At 37.2% G+C, this 17,062-nt stretch overlaps 1 protein-coding gene across 5 annotated transcripts in view; it reads right to left on the bottom strand.

Annotated features, from left to right (window-relative positions):
- The window catches only part of Csnk1g3 (casein kinase 1 gamma 3), a 93,380-nt gene that overhangs the window by 51,043 nt on the left and 25,275 nt on the right, over window positions 1-17,062 (bottom strand). For all 5 annotated transcript variants that reach the window (XM_052742200.1, XM_052742201.1, XM_052742196.1 and 2 more), the window contains exons 3-4: window positions 9,363-9,403; window positions 5,309-5,378 (exon numbers count right to left, since the gene is read on the bottom strand). In XM_052742200.1, coding sequence (XP_052598160.1) covers window positions 5,309-5,378; window positions 9,363-9,403 — 111 coding nt within the window. The remainder of the gene's footprint in view (window positions 1-5,308; window positions 5,379-9,362; window positions 9,404-17,062) is intronic.

Genomic DNA, 17,062 nt, shown 5'->3' with positions numbered 1-17,062 from the left:
CCCAGTTGAGATGATTTTTTTTTTCTCTTAAATTTTATTTTGTTTTGTTTTGTGGGGGAGGTTGCAGGGACGGAGAATAGATGTGAAGGGACCAGGAGATAAATGGGATCCAGATGCATGACAAAGAGTAAATTAAAAGTTAAATATTGCCGGGCGGTGGTGGCGCACGCCTTTAATCCCAGCACTCGGGAGGCAGAGGCAGGCGGATCTCTGTGAGTTCGAGGCCAGCCTGGTCTACAAAGTGAGTTCCAGGAAAGGCGCAAAACTACACAGAGAAACCCTGTCTCGAAAAACCAAAAAAAAAAAAAAGAAAGAAAGAAAAAAAAGTTAAATATTAAAAAAATGCAAATATTCTAACAAAATTTTATGTTACTATCTATTATGGTCCAATTTGGACAATGTGCTGTGGATATTGCTCTGTATAAATAAACCACTGATTGGCCAGTAACCAGGCAGGAAGTATAGGCGGGACAAGGAGAGAGGAAAATTCTGGGAAGTAAAAGGCTGAGGCAGACAGACACTGCCAGCCGCCACCATGACAAGCAAGATGTAAGGTACAGGTATGCCATGAGCCACATGGCAACTTATAGACTAATAGAAATGAGTTAATTTAAGATATAAGAACTAGATAACAAGAAGCCTGCTGCGGCCATACAGTTTGGAAGCAATATAAAGTCTCTGTGTGTTTACTTGGTTGGGTCTGAGCGGCTGTGGGACTGGCGGGTGAGAGAGATTTGTCCTGACTGTGGACCAGCCAGGAAAACTCTAGCAACACAATGAAACATCAGTATTTGAAATACATGCATATCAATGAAACAATATCTTCCAAGAGATCAAGGCTTCAGGTAGATGCAAAACCCTGCCTGGATAAGTGATTTTAACATATAGACTCAGGGTGAAAGCTTCTAATTTTATACTGCAACTAAACCTTAAGAAACCACCACTTTTCATGCTTTGGTATAGTGCCTGGCTTGAACGTAAAATGCCCTCCACCATATACACAGCAAGTGTATTTGAACACTCACTCCCTAGCCAGTGATGCTGTTTTAGGAAGTTTCTTCCTAAAGAAGCAGGAACTTTGGGATTCACAGTCCAGAGGGGGATGGAGGACACTGGTGTCAGGTTTTAGGGCTATATCAATCTCTGGTCTGTTTCCTCCACAATGAGAAAATAACTAACACAGTATCAAAAGTGTATACAGAATTTAAATAACCAATCAAAGCTGACACAATATGAGGTCTAAAAACAACAGTGGTCTGTGAGACAATTTCAGGGGCAATCAATATCAGAATTACTTAATAAACATGGGGATTTAATTTACCTTTCAACTCTTGTTTTCTAACAAGTCAGTTCATAGTAAGTTTTCCTGAGATGGCAGGATATGTGCCATCATGATGGACTGAAGATATGAGAAGCTGGCTGTTTTCTATTACACTGGAAATTTAAAATGTTTGCAAAACAAAGCAGCAACACTCTTCTTGTTCACTTATATTGAAAAGAAAAGTTCAATTTGATTTGTTAAATGTTTCGAATGTTATTTTAAATGTCCATTTGGGAACTTTTCATATTTACTTGAATTTCTGTTATGGGCTACATCAGTCAATCCAATCCACAACGAAAGGTCTCTGAGATTCTCGAAAGCCTTAAAAGCATAACAGGAGCCCCAGCCCCCATGTCTGGGCTGTGCCACCTTGAGAGACTTCTTGGTACTCTAAATCCTCTCACTACAGCAGTACCATGTGGAAGAGGGAACAGAGAAAGCAGACTTTCTTAACATTTCTTCTTGTTGTTGTTTTGTGAGCAGGTCTCCTATGTTGTCTAGGATGAGGTCAAACTCGTGACCCTCCTGCCTCAGACTTCTAAGTGGTGGTGTCACAGGCATTTGTTAATATACCTGGATAATTTCTTAAGCTTGTTAAAACATGATTCTGAAAAGCATGATCAGGCAACTCTATAAAAAAGATGAATTCTAGATATCACTGATGTTTACAGGGCTTATACAACAACCAAAATTCTTCAGAAAAAGTATAATTAATAAGTATAATCCTATACATTATAGAATCCTCTATATTCATTTTACAGCAGACAGACCTAGAGAATTTTTAAAAGATGGTATACATAGAAGTGTCGATAACCAGATGGAAACATGTAAAGAATACAGAAGTCATGAATTTCTCATAAAGCACAGATTGGGAAGGCAGAGGGGGCAGCAGGAAGAAGGAAGGGAGGTTCCCTAACTTCTTAGAAGACAATACTGTAAAGTTATAATTTTAGTAACAGCCACTATTGCTACCACCAAATTAGTGTAGATCTGCATAGTTCAAAGAACCTCAAAAGTCAAGTCACTCACTTGAGAAACAATGTTTCCCATAGGAATACCGAAAGTATTCAAAGTTATAAAGTAATGACAGGACAGCACACAGAAGTCTCTCTTCTAGAGGAGCCAAGTGGTGGCAAGAAATGTGCTGCAAAGCAGGTGGTACAGTTAGCTGGGGCTTTACCAGAGCATTCACTGGGAAAGGGCATTACATGTGCAAGAACACAGACCTGAAAATAATAGCTTCATACAAGTGACAGTTAGTAAGCTTAAAACAACTAGAAAGTGACCAATAGAAAGAGAAAGAATATGCCCAACCAAGGACATTAAAGAGGATATGAATAGATACATTAATGAAGACCATGAAAACACAAAGAATTGAATGGAATAATGAAAACAATTCAAGACATAACAATAGAATTCAACAAAAAAATAAAATCACTAAAGAAAACCCAGCCGGGCGGTGGTGGCGCATGCCTTTAATCCCAGCACTCGGGAGGCAGAGCCAGGCGGATCTCTGTGAGGTTGAGGCCAGTCTGGTCTACAAAGCGAGTTCCAGGAAAGGTGCAAAGCTACACAGAGAAACCCTGTCTCGAAAAACCAAAAAAAAAAAAAAAGAAAAAAAAGAAAACCCAAACTGAAATAAAATTGGAAATGAAAAACTCAAGAAGTCAAACAGAAACCCCAGAGATAAGCCTCACCAACAGATTAAGACAAGGAAGAGAGAATTTCTGATCTTGAAGACAAGGTATCTCACTCAGTTAAATAAAATGTTAAATCTAAAAAAAAAAAAAAAAAACAACCACAGGCAAAAAACATCCAGGAAATCTGGGACACTGTAAATTTGGGACACCAAACCTACGAGTAATAAGTATAAAGGAAGGAGGAAAGGGGGGGAAAAAAAAGAAGAAAAGAAAAGAAAGAAAAAAATAACCATGTCAAATGCACAGGAAATATTTTTAACAAAATCATTTAAGAAAATTCCCCCAATCTGAAGAAAGGGATGCCTATCAAGGGTGTAAGAGGCATACAGAACACCAAACAGACATGACCAGAAATGAAACCTATAATAATCGAAACACTAAATGTACAAAACAAAGAAATGGTATTAAAAGTTCTAAGGGGAAAAGATAAAGTTACATATAAAGGCAGGCTCATGAGAATAACACCTGACTTTTCAATGTAGACTCTGAAAGCCAGAAGGGCCTGAACTGATAAGATTTTTCTACAAGCTCTAAAAGACCACAGGTGCCAGCCCAGACTACTATACCCAGCAAAACTATCAATCACCATCAACAGAATAAGGAAAACATTTCACAATAAGAACAAATTTAAGCAATTTCTGCCCAGCACTTCAGTTCCACAGAAAGCACTCAGTCTAAAGTGATGGTCTGAAGAAGTCTGAAGAACTATACCCAAGAGGACAAAAGAACAAATAATCCCAGAACAGTTCATCAAAAGAGGGGTAGAAAAACACACACTACCACAACAAAATAACAGGAATTAATAAATACTACTCATTAATAACTAACCCACAATTCTCCAAGGAAAAGACACAGACTAACAGATTGGATTTGAAAGTAGGATCCATTTTTCTTCTGCCTCCAAGAAACACACCTTAACATCAAGGATAGACATCACCTCAGTGCTGTATAGAAAAGGGTATTCTAAGCAAATGGATCAAAGAAGCAAGCAGATGTAGTTATCTTAATATCTGACAAAACAGACTTCAAAACTAGTCAGAAGAAACAGAGAAGGACACTACATAAAAAATCTACAATATATTCATTAATACAAATGTTGAATTTTACTAACACTGCAAGGCTACTCATTTGCATATGCTCTTAGTGGGAGGAAATGCAAACTCTGTATCATATGAAGAAACAGACAGCTCTATCAACTAGAATGTAAATATGCTTACAGAAATACACATCAAGAAATTCTATTTTATTAAATCTAGGGAAACAATATAGCCTACTACAGAAAAACTGTACAAGTAATATCATTACAATTAGAAGAATAGGAATAAACAAAAGTGGCACTTGAAAGCTTCAATGTGAAGACAATGTAACACATAGTAGAAATTTTAACCATAAATATTTGCCAATAGCAAAATCTCTATTCCCATTAAGATTTAAGAACTTCATAAATATACTTGCATTACCTACTGTTAAGAAATTACTACAAATTTGATGGCTTAAAATAACAAAAACTGATTGCATTACACCTTAGAAATCAGTGTCTCAAGTCAGTTTCATGAGGCTGAATCAACGCAGAGCTACGGTCTCTTTACAGGCTCTAGGAGAGAACCCAGGAGCCTCCTTCAGGATCTTAGAGCTGCAGGTATTCTTCAGTTCATTCAGATCACTCCAATCAATGCCCCTATGGGCATACAGTCTTCCTCTTTTCTGTGTGTGTCAAATGTCTCTGCTTTCTAGTAAAGACACTTGTGGTTGCATTTAGGCTTACCTAGACAACATACAGGATAATCTTGCAATCTCAAATGACTGCTATATGCTAACTACAGGTTCCAGGGATCTCCATGTGGATATATTTATGGAACCACTTTTATACTCATCATAACAACAGTAATACTGCTATAAAGGCTAACAATATGGATGCTCAGCAGTGAAGGTATTTGCCAACAAACCTAACAACCTGGGTTTAGTTCCCAAGATACACAAGGTGGAGAGAGAGCACCAACTCCTACACACCATCCCCTATCTTCCAAATGTGCACCACAATGCACACCATCTTCTGAAGTGGGAACTACAGCTGGATGCCCTCCTGAAAAATCTACTAGGAACTCTCGTGTACTGAAAGAGCAGGAAGTACTCTTAGCCACTGAAGCATCTCTTCAGCCCCAATAAAGAACATTTTTTTTAAAAAAAGAAGTTTCTGTAATCAAATTTAAAATATTATTTTTGAAACTAAAGAATTATTGTTATGACAGTCTGTGTTACTCCAAATTTTAAAATTCATATAACTTACCTCCAGATCCTAACTGCTTATAGAATCTGTATTCCAAATGCAGCTGTGGTGCTCTGGATTTCATGGGCTCCTAGGCAAACAATTGAAATACAAAAGACATTTCAGTTAAAAGACAATCACTAGGTTCTAACTCCAAATGTTTTAAAGTGTAGTATCAACTCATATACACTATAATATTCTACTAGGTATCTCTATTCCTCTAGATCTATATAAAAAAAATCGGCATTGTGTTCAATGTTCAATAAATTGATACCATCTGTAGACATATGTAAGTATTTGAGCAGCTATCAGAAGAACCAACAAGGTTTAAAAAAAACATAATTAAATTAAAAGCATAGTTTTCTGCAACGAAAGATAAACACAACAAAAGAACAAAAAGACTGAGGGAAGTAAAAGGTTAACAGAAAGACTATGTCAATGAATTATGAGGGGAAAGTAGGAGCCACATCATTAGAGATCTGAACAATACAGTGAGAAGTCTAATAGGCAGTGATGGGAAAGTGGGCAGCAATGGTCACAAACAAAAAAAAAAAAAATCAAGAATGAGAAGCCCAAGGAGGTATGTATAAATATATAAAGTGCACTAGAGACTTAAAATCATAAGGATTATTCATAGAAAATGGTAAGCTTAAATCTTTAGGGGCAATACAGAGTAGTAGTTAAAAGCATGGAGATTGAAACCAAATTATACTAGGTTTAAACCCTCCATTTCCTACTTCACTAGCTGTGTTGTTTGGAAAGTTAGTTAACTTTGTCTATGTTGCAGTTCCTCATCTGTAAAATAGCTAAAACTTTTTATGGTCCCCTCTCTCCCTCCCTCCCTCCCTCTATATATGCATGGATATCTGTGTGTATAATATAAAATGCAACATATAAAATAGTGAAAGTAGTACCTTCCATATAACACCCCATTATCCATAAATTTTGATTAACTGTCTAAAAATATACAACCTTAAGATGTGAAATAATATCCACTTACACCATCACAACTGAAATTAAATATACACCTTAATCACTGTTGTCCTCCAGGTAAAAAGAAAGGGAAATGGTCCTTACTTAGTTTAGCAATTTCAACTTGATTCCTGTACTTCAACAGCAATAACACAATGTTATGATACCACCATGTAGGAAAAGTCACATCATCAAAGAATGACATTTTCAGTCATCATGGGCAACTGGTAATTATGTGATTGGAAACACTAGATAAGCTACCAATCTGAAGTAGAGTAATAAAAGACAAAAGTGAACACTTTGTAAGCTGTGACAGAACTATAAACAGCCACTAAGATCTGCTCTCAAAAATAGCAAACAGTACCTTTATTTTTCCAAAATACAGAAACAAGGTATGTCTAAAAGTGGCTGGCTCTAAACAAAATTACAGCTCAACTACTGCACTCAGATAAATCAACACAACAAAGCACACACATGGAAAACAGTAAACTAAGGACCAAAATGTAAGCATTTTTCTGACTTTCCAATAAATTTAGGGAGAATGTGACTATAGGCCATACTTCTCTCACAACACAAAAGCAAAAACGTTCCCAGTTACGCTAAATTATGAGTAGTTATAATTTTTGAATGTAATGCTGACCACTGCACTTACAAAAAGACAAACAGGCTGAGTGTGAAGGCACACACCTGTAATCCTAGCACTGGAAAAGTGGCAGAAGTGGATCCTGAGTTCAAGGTCATTCTCAGCTGCACAGCAAGATCAAGGCCAGCCTGGGCTAGAAAAAAAACCCTGCCTAAAACGATAGTCAGAGTAAAGGAAGGGAGCCCTGGCCCCACACCTCCCCCAGAAAATGGCAGAAAAGAGAAGTAGACAAAAAGAACTGAAAGGAAAGGGCTACATGGACATGTATAGAGAAAGACTGGAAGATGACACGGTTGGCAGTTTCTAAGGCACCAGTGGAAGGAACAGGACGGACAAGTTCCAAGTCTGAAAATAACAGGACCTGAGGGTCACACCTGATGAATTAACCAGACCCAGGGAGTAGGCAGCCTGGCAGTGGCTCCTGTCTCCTCTGCACACAGCTGTTAATTACGGCCGCTTCATCACTAGCACAGAACACCACACATTTCTATCCTGGAGGTTCCAATGCCATACAATGGGCTAAAACGTGAAAAAAAAGAACAATTCCACACAAAATCAGAATGCCCATTAAATACTGTACAGTTCCTGTAGGCTCAGTCTCTCTGCTGTGATGCCTATACACTGAGTCCTGTCTGCTGAAACTGGCTTTCTATGTAGCCCTTTAAAATTACCTAAAGCATAACTGGTCAAAGTGCTGAGAACAAGTGACTACTGACTACTCAGCCCTAAATGGGACAGCTATAACAGTCCCCTCATATTCCCCACCTTATTCCTTAAACCCTCAAGGAATATACCCTTCCTGAAGAGGGACAGAAACAATGCCAATGTCAGAGGAGTAGAAGGAGTGCTGTAAAACGCTGTCTTCTGGCATGACACGGCCACTGCACCCATGAACTGAGAACAGCTGAGCTGCCTGAACAAGACTAAGCCCATCGACAACGTCCCAGGACGGGAAAGGGAACGGGGTGGGTGGGGGTGACAGTTGACCACGCTCCAGGGGATGGCCCAACACCCACAAGAATACAGGCAGCACTAATGGGACTCCGTGACCTCTGGTTTTTGTTTCTTAAGGGACATAAGGTGGGAGGGGGACATAGTGGAAGAAGTGGAGAAAGGGGAGAAGGAGAAAACAGCTATGATCAAGACACACTGTCTACATTTATAACATGGATAAAGAACAAACTTTAACTATATTTTAAATAAAACAACATTTATACTAATTTGGGCACCTGACCTTAATAGTAAAAACTTCTCATAAAAAATTAGAAATGATTTTTCTCAACTTTGCCATCACTGAGAGCTTGATTATATTAACTGATCTCATAACTGATAGCCACAAATCCAATTAAAAACAGCAGTGGCAATCCTGCCATAAGCTAACCAGAGACTGTACTGTAAAGTCAAGGACTAGACCTTGACACCAGGGAGAAGTCATCTGGACAAGTCAAGTGTCGGTCCCATGTGTCCTGTGGGGCCACAGCCCGGTGCTTAGCTTAACAAAGACACTTGGAGTAGCAGGGACTTTCCACTGCAGCTCATAAGCTGGCTTTCTTTTTCCTTGGATTCCTTCCCACTGTCTCTTCCTCTGACAGTCTGACTCACATCGTCCTAAAAACACAATCACACTGTCAGGACAAGGGCGACAAGGGTAAAGAGAATGAGAAGACCAGGCCAACCTGGACCTCAGGGAAACCTGCCTGTCACTCAGAAAGAGAAAATACGCCTTATACAAATCATTCCTAGCACGCCTTTAATCCCAGCACTGGAGAAGCAGAAGCTGGTGGATCTCTGTGAGTTCAAGGCCAGCCTGGTCTACATAGTGAGTTCTAAAACAGCCAGATCTAACTAGAGACTCTGCCCAAATAAATAATAGATGAATGAATGAATGATAAAATATATGAATAAAAGCAGTCCCTGGGTACAAATTCTTTCAGAAGGGAACTATTTTGTACTGTCACACTGAGCACATGGAATTTTACTCCCATGACTGCTCTCCTTGCTACTACCCACACTCATGGCTTTCTGAATCCCTGAAAGTCAAGCAACAGCCAGCTTTACCAGATTTATAAAACACCAGTAGAAAAAACATTAGAAGATAATTGGAAGTATGCGTTCAAACACAATCCTAAATGCTAAAGACATAGTTATTTTGTCTAAATGCTTGAATCAGAAAGAAAAATTTTGCTTTTATCCACTTAAAAATACCTTTCTAAACTAAAAACACTGCCACACTTCAAAATTTCACTTCCATGATGCTGCCAAAATAAGGACAGAGTTTTCATGGCAGAGAAAACACTGACACTCTATACATCATAATATGCTTCGGAGACATGAACAAAAGGTCAGTCATGCAAGCATTTTTCTTTTTAGATGAATACCCAAGATATAAAATGTAAAGATGAAAAATTAGTAAGCCAATAATTAAAGGAAATAATTGTAGAATAATAATCATGAACTTACCAGTTTAATCGCCACATATTCATTTGTGTATAAATTTTTACCTTGAAAAAGGAAGAAAAAAGTCAGATCCTGCTAATACTTTTAAATTTAACTTACATAACTTTCATGACCTGTACTGTTTTTACAAAAAAAAAAAAGTATGTACGACATTTAAATAGAGCAAACGCTTTTACTTCCAACTCTGAAAAAAAGGAAATTGCTATCAACTCGATAATGCATTTAATATTTCACTTAGATTCCAAGTAGAAATCGGTACTAATAAATACGTTATCCATTATAATAAGGAAAATATTCTGACTCTGTTGTTACATTGCATGCAACTTAGAAAATAACCAATAGTCAAGTGAATACTGAATCCATTTTAAGCCAGAATACCTTTATGAAAGAAGATTCTCCCCATCCACCATTTCCTTTTAAACCATTATGGAATACAGTATTATTATGCCACATATTTAATCCAGTATATTAAAAAAATCCAGATATATAAAAACTCTGGAATATTTTTAAAACATAATTAAGTAAGAAAACTAATCAATAATTGGCTAAAAAAAACTCATTAACTACTTTTAGAAGAGAATTACCAACGTCTCAACTTAAACAAATTATTTAGAGTTAAATATTAAAAAATGAAACAAAAAATACTTATCTCAATATATGGAGACCTTTCTAGGGATAAGAAAACATGAAGAACAGGATTTTATGCATATTTGGTTATAAGAAATACTTTAAACTTCTAAACACTGAAAATTATGTTAAGTACAAAGGTATGTATATGACAAATCAGAATACAGGTTTAACATCACTAACATGCAAAGAATTTAAATAAACTACAATTATCTTCACGTTGCATATAAGCTAAAAAAATTCCAGTGGTCAGCATCTGCAGCCCCAGGAAAAAAAACACTACGAAGAATTTGAGAGTCAATAAGCATAGAAGGACAATTTGAAATATAAATTAACATGTATCTTTACAAGTACATCGAAAAGAATGAAATAAAAATAGCACATGTTGTTTCTTAATTTCCAGTACTTTTTCAATTAGCATGAGTGACTATTGTAACAAAAACAGAATGACTTGTTTGTTTGTTTTTAAACTGAGAAAGTGGCTCTGGTTACAGTGACTACTAAACACAAAACAGGCAGTTTATCAATTTTCATGCTTGGCATTTTTCTGCACAGCGCCCCTTAACCTTTCAGGAAGCTCCTAATTTCAGCTTCAGAAGTGCTACATCTTTACAGAGCAGAATATTCATGATGTAGTCTAAACAGTGTCCTTACTGCATAAAAATGTGTAAAGGGGAAAAATAGTCATATTAATGCTGGATAGCATCAATCTCATAAACTTAACATATTTGAAACATTTAACCCAATAGAAATACCAAGTGGTACAGATCAAGTTTCCTTCTGAAACTAAATAAGCCTACATAAATATTTTTCAAATTTTAGAGAATGTTTTATATTTTTAAGGAACTAGTTTCACATTTAGAAATGTTTTCATGCACATTTTTAGAAACTCATTATGTATTAAAATGTAGGTGTCCTCTAGCAAATCTAAGTAAAGAGTGTTAGTAACCATTTTAGACTGGTATCCTAGTCACAATTGAATCAAAAATGAAAAAATATATGTTTCTTCAGAGCATTATATTCTCTCCATAACTATATAATTTTATTCTGAACTATTAAATATAGATCCCACAGAACCAAAACACACCAGCATTTTTGCTGGTTTTCACAGTCTAATCTTTCCTGTCACAGCAAAAAAAGAAAGAAAAAAAAGAAAGAAACAAAGGAAAAGAAGTTGAATCTTAAAAAGCCTCATCTTTGTTAATATTAGAGATCTGGCTGAATGGTGGGGATTACAATCATAAACATGAATGATGATTAAATAATACACAGTCTTGTCACTGAGTACAGCCATAGTCCTACAGTTAGATTTTAATCAATATGTGTTACACACAAAAGTGAATGGTGTACAAAGTGTGTCTGTCTTTGTGGTATGAGTAAGACAGAGTGGATATAGAGAATTCCATTAAGGCTCTAAGTGGACTGGGCCGAGTTCATTGATATCTTAATCTATTTCAAGTGACATTTCCAATACCGTTTTCTGCTACATTGAACCCAAAGAAGTTTTACCAATATTGTGGAATTGGAGTTATTACAGAAAACTATGTCCTTCAAATGTTACATATATGTTTATAGCAGGGACATCAGTATTAACTCTGCACTTCCAATAATAAAGAATGTCCAAGTTTAAAAATAGTTTTCCAGCTAGCTACAAACTACGTTTTCCAGGCTCTTTTTCAGTTTAGTGTGGCCAAGTAATTAACTTCACACCAGTGGACATGAAGTACAACACCCCCAATTTCCAGGAATGTAATATGTCCCAGAATCTTCTTCCTTCTTCTGTTTGGCTACTGGAAAGGAGTAGCAGCTAGTAAGATCACAGTACAGACACTAAAGCCCCACACTGAACATACACGATACCGATACCCCGAGTGTTCTCCCTCTGGTCTGGGTTATGTGAAGAAAACAAAATAATATGATTAAAAAAACTGTATTTGGGGATTTTTAAATTCATTGTCATAGCATCATTGTCAATTTTTAAATTTTTACATTTATTTCTTTATGGGAGGGGGTGGGGGCGGGCATGCATGTTCCATGGAGTACATGTAGTGGTCAGGATAATTTGCAGAAGTCAGTCTGACTTGTCGTCATGTGGATACCAAGGATTAGACTTAGGTCATCAGGCTTGGTGACAAGTGCCTTTGTGCACTAAGCCATCTTGCCAGCCCCACCATCTACTCTTTAATTTTACATTTTCAAGTGTTATAGAATTTTTTTGCAGAAGAAAAGTCAATAAACATAAAAATGATGAATTTACCCAAATCTTTACATAATGGAGAATAAGGCTTATGGAACTTTCAACACTGTAATTTTTCAAGCACAACATCAAAATAAGGAGTTGTGAGCCATTCAGGAATAAGAGGAAAAAAAACAAAAATAAGAGAAGTTATAAACTACTGTGGAAACTTATGTCGAAAGGTACCGTATCTTATTTCAGATATGGTAATTCATAAAGTTATTTCTGACTTTTTTTTTAATGTAATGCCAATCAGACACAGCTACAAGGAAACAGAAGAGAAACTTGGGAAAATAAAATTAATTATATTCACCAGTCTGAAAGCATCATACAGAAAGCCAGAGAGCAGTCACTCTCAAGCTGTGGGTCGTGGTCTCTTTGGGGGTGGTTAGACAATCCTTTCATGGGGTCACCTAAGACCATTGGAAAACACAGATATTTATATTACAATTCCTAACAGTAGAAAAATTACAGATCTGAAGTAGTAACGGAAATAATTTTATGCACCAGGGCATGCGGAACTGTAGTAAACATTGCAGCATTAGTTAGGAAGGTTGAGAACCACTCCCATGGAGGACTGCAGAAGCACCCTGTTTGAGTTAGTGGCAGAAGACAAGAAGGTAAGGAAAGCTGACGCAAAGGCCTTTATATAGAGTTTGGGGGAAGACAGGACAAGGTAAACAGATTTGGACTGATGTGTCTCCATAGTTCCAATGACCTTTGGGTGGAGGGCTGGTCTCTAATAGCACAGCACAGAATACTGTCCTTGGACATATAGGCGGATAAAGACAGCAAAGCTGGAGATTGGATAATTCCCATACTTAAGTAGGCATGCCCCTACTTAAGTCTCTGGTAATTGCTCTTTTCCTAAGAACTGATCAACTCTAGGAGGCACAGGTTCTCCCCAAACAAAATGGTTTTTTGCTTTTGCTTGTTTGTTTAAGATGTCCAAAGAAGTCTTCTGGGTATTTCAGAGGACTCGGGTTCAACTCCCAGCACCCACACAGCAGCTTACAACCATCTATCACTCCAATCCTGTGGACTGAACACCCTCTTCTAACCACCACAGGACTGCACATACATGGTGCACAGACATACATACAGGCAAAACACCCACACAAAATAAAGGGTGGTGAGGAAGAAGCCTTGGCACTGACACTTGATAAAAGTCAAGACAATGCCAATAAGCTTTTACTTCAAGAGAAAAGAACCTCACCAGACACTGAGGCTTTAGAAACTCTTTGATTGTTAGACACAGGGCTCTCGCCTGCCCCTCCCCTACGCAACACCAAGTAAAGACTGCTAGCACCAGAGGGATCTGAGGTACCTCATCTTTCAATTTAGCCTAATTCGTTCAATACATTGGTGCTGGTATCAAAAATTAGTCCAGAGAAGCTTAATGTTGCAGTGAGCTTGCTGGAGGTAAAGTCAGTGGCTGAAACAAGTGAAATCAGTCACTGTTGAGTATGACTCCCCCAAGCCTTAAGGCTCAGAGAACATGGCGGAAGAGGGGCAGAAGGAATCAAGAGCCTCATAACTGGGAAGAGTGCTATGAAATGCTGTTTTCTAATGACATGACTACTCCACTCATGACCTCCCAGCACCTGAGGTTGTCTTCACAAGACCTGCACAAGACTGCAGCCATTAACATTAGAGAATGATGGGAGAGGCTCCTGAGGTGCCACCCTGGCCGTCTAGGATAAGGAAAAGCAACTTTCTTCAGTGAGCTGTATCCACACCACTAAGTTGGTTGTGCTCTGGTGACAAACTCCCCACACAGGCACAGGCAAGGCGGTCCTAATTAAACTCAGTAGGGGCATGTTCTAAAAGTCAAAACCTGACAGTAGGAGGGAGACTGCTGGGAAGAGTACAGAGGCACTTGGAAAAGACCTAAGAGGTGTGTGGGGATCAAAATCCATCACATATATGCATGAAATCGTTAAAGAATTATAATGATTTTTAAAAGATGTCCAAAGATCATAACATACAAAAAATGCTTTAAATACAAAATATAATCCTATTATTTTGGCTAGCTATGGTTGAAGTATGTGGTATGTTTCAAAAATAGTTCTAGGGATCTATCTACCAACAGTCAAAAAACTCAAGTTTTACTGCCAACCCATGAAGATAAAAGAAAAGAACAAATAAATCAACCTATTATTTAAAATAAAAATGTCTAACATGTTGATTTAAATAAAATTTAAATTTAATGTTTACAAGCTGGTTTGGTTTTTAATCTCAGTCCTTTTTTGAAAAACTAATAACCTGTAAGAACAGTTTCCAGCAGGGGACAGCACTGTATCTCCTTGGGGCAACTACGCATGGGGTGGGGCTAGGGGTTTCTTTGAGTTCTATGTAAGGTTACAACAGCAAGGTATCAAAGAGGTCTCAAGTATTTCATGTGCCCCTACAATATAAGAGACAGCTTCCTACAAAAACAAAAAACTGTCCAGCCTAAAACTGGGCATCCATGTTGAAAATAAGCATCTTTGCTAAAAAGCACTTACCTATGAAAGGTAAACCTCATATTCTTTCTTGCTCAAATGCCACACACACACACACACACACACACACACACACACACACACGTATAGAAAATCAAATATTTGGGATGTTTTTATTAATGTGACTTTAATAAAAATACTTTAAGGATCCAAAGCAGGATTGGAGAGATGGCTCAGCAGTCAAGAGCACTGGTTGCTCTTCCAGAGAACCCAGGTTCAATTCCCAGCACTCATATGGCAGCTCACAACCATCTGTAACTCTAGTCTCAGGATCTGACACCCTCTTCTAGCCTCTGCAAGCACTAAAAGTACTGTGTACATGGTACTCACCTATATATGCAGGAAAAATACCCACACACATAGAATAAAATAAAGATTAATAAAAAAAATTTAGAAAGAATCCAAACTAACTTTTAAAAAGTAATGCTTATAATAACTTTTCTAAACAAAGAAACCACAGAGGGCTTCGAAAAGAAAGAGATCCCTCAGTAGTCTCTGAATAAGAAAAATTAAAATGACTAACTTAGCTCTGCATGTTTATGTATATGGATATGAGTGCATATATGTAAAATACTTAGATATCCATAAAACAATGACATGTATAGAAAGAGAAGAGGTATTTATTTGCTGGATATGGAAACACTCCCTCCTGGGGAGGAGAATGAAGCATGAAGCTCAGGAAGTAAATGATCTTCTAAATCCTAGAGAGCTGAAGCTTCCAAAGATTCACAAGGCCCCTCCCCAAGGTTAAGTTTATGGAAGCAATAAACAGCTGCTTAAAGAAAAGGCTCTTCCACCCATGGGGTTGTGAAAAGGACACTCTCCACACCTGTCAAGCTGTCTGTAAGTCAGGCAGATCTCCAGAAGTGCAACTTTTCCTGAGCTGGCACCCATACAGGGTGGGCTTTTTAGTGAGGTAGCTTGCCTTTGAGGCATACCGGCCTCTCACGTAGACTACTGAAATTAACGTCAGTAAACTCATTGGTTTACCAAGCTTGATTTTGATAGAATCATGTCTTTGCAGGAAAAGTCTCATATGTTATTATAGTATACTAACTTGACTTTAAGATACACATATATTTAATATATTTAAATAAATATGTAAGTATCTTACACATAAATACAACACACTTAGATTCTATATAATCACTTGATTGAATAAGATTAGAGATACTAAGCCAGCACATCGTTTTTATTTTTGCTCACTCACAAATACAAAGAAAGGAATGTTCCACAATATACATTATAATTTCAGTATACAGTTCATGAGACACTATGTCTCATATTGTTCTGGTTAAGTTGGCCCACTAGATTTGTTCTGTATGAATATATACACACACAGAGTGTATATTTAAGAATAGTTATTTCTAAATTATGTGGGAAACTGTAATAAAAACAACCAAAGCCTATACAGATATTGTGTTATTCTTTTATATTATACTTTAAATTTAATATTTATAATAACCTAGAAAGTGATTCATGAACATTTTTCAGTATATGATCAATGTTAAGAATTGGATGATCTCAAAATTTGACAGAAAGTAAATAATCTAGTTTCTTTAACTCCCAAGTAAGAATACTATCTTGGAAAAATAGGCCATAAAATATTTGTCCTTTCAAACATTTTAGTCCCTACTAAATGCAAAGGAATCTGCCAACTACATCGTTTATAGCTATGTACAAAGAATGTCACTAGCTTTTATTAGCTTGCTTCTTCATTCATTCATATTTAATGTACATTAGCAACACAAAACAAATGAAATAGAAGAGACACTACAAAGCACGGTGTTTTACAAGATGATAAGAGATAGCTCAGTAGAAACATACAAATCATTCTATTTTAAACAACTGATGGGACCCAGTGAAAACTGTGAAGTCATTTTTTTTCCCTCAGGTTCACAGTCTTGGTCTAGTGAGGCAAGGCTTTAATGTACCTTAGTACTGATTCCTGTGACACCATGCCACATTCCATGTTTCTTTTCAATGGAGACAGCGTCTCTACTCCACTAGGACTAAAAAGACTGAAATCTCACATCTCTATCTGTCACTGAACCGCTCTGTGGCATTCAGCAAGTGCCTTCCCTGTGGAGCCTCAGGTTCCTGAAGTGGACAGTTAGGAGCTTCAGGAAGCCCAGCATTTCCCACACTGTTACAGCATGAGTAGATACTTGAGATCCTTGTTAAAGAAATGACCCTGAATCTTAGCCTAGACACAGTAGGGCAAAGGAAAGAGGAGAACGGTGCAGAGAAACAAGCTATTATAATAAGTAAAAGTTAATTTTACATAGTATCTTAACTTTTGACTTTAAGCCACATGATTCTAAAGTGATCAGTTA

The sequence above is a fragment of the Peromyscus californicus genome, unplaced genomic scaffold (genome assembly GCF_007827085.1).
Source record: "Peromyscus californicus insignis strain IS unplaced genomic scaffold, ASM782708v3 Scaffold_17__1_contigs__length_78620276, whole genome shotgun sequence".
Taxonomy (NCBI): domain Eukaryota; kingdom Metazoa; phylum Chordata; class Mammalia; order Rodentia; family Cricetidae; genus Peromyscus; species Peromyscus californicus.
The sequence above is the reverse complement of the archived record's forward strand: the minus strand, read 5'-3'. Positions and strand labels throughout refer to the sequence as shown.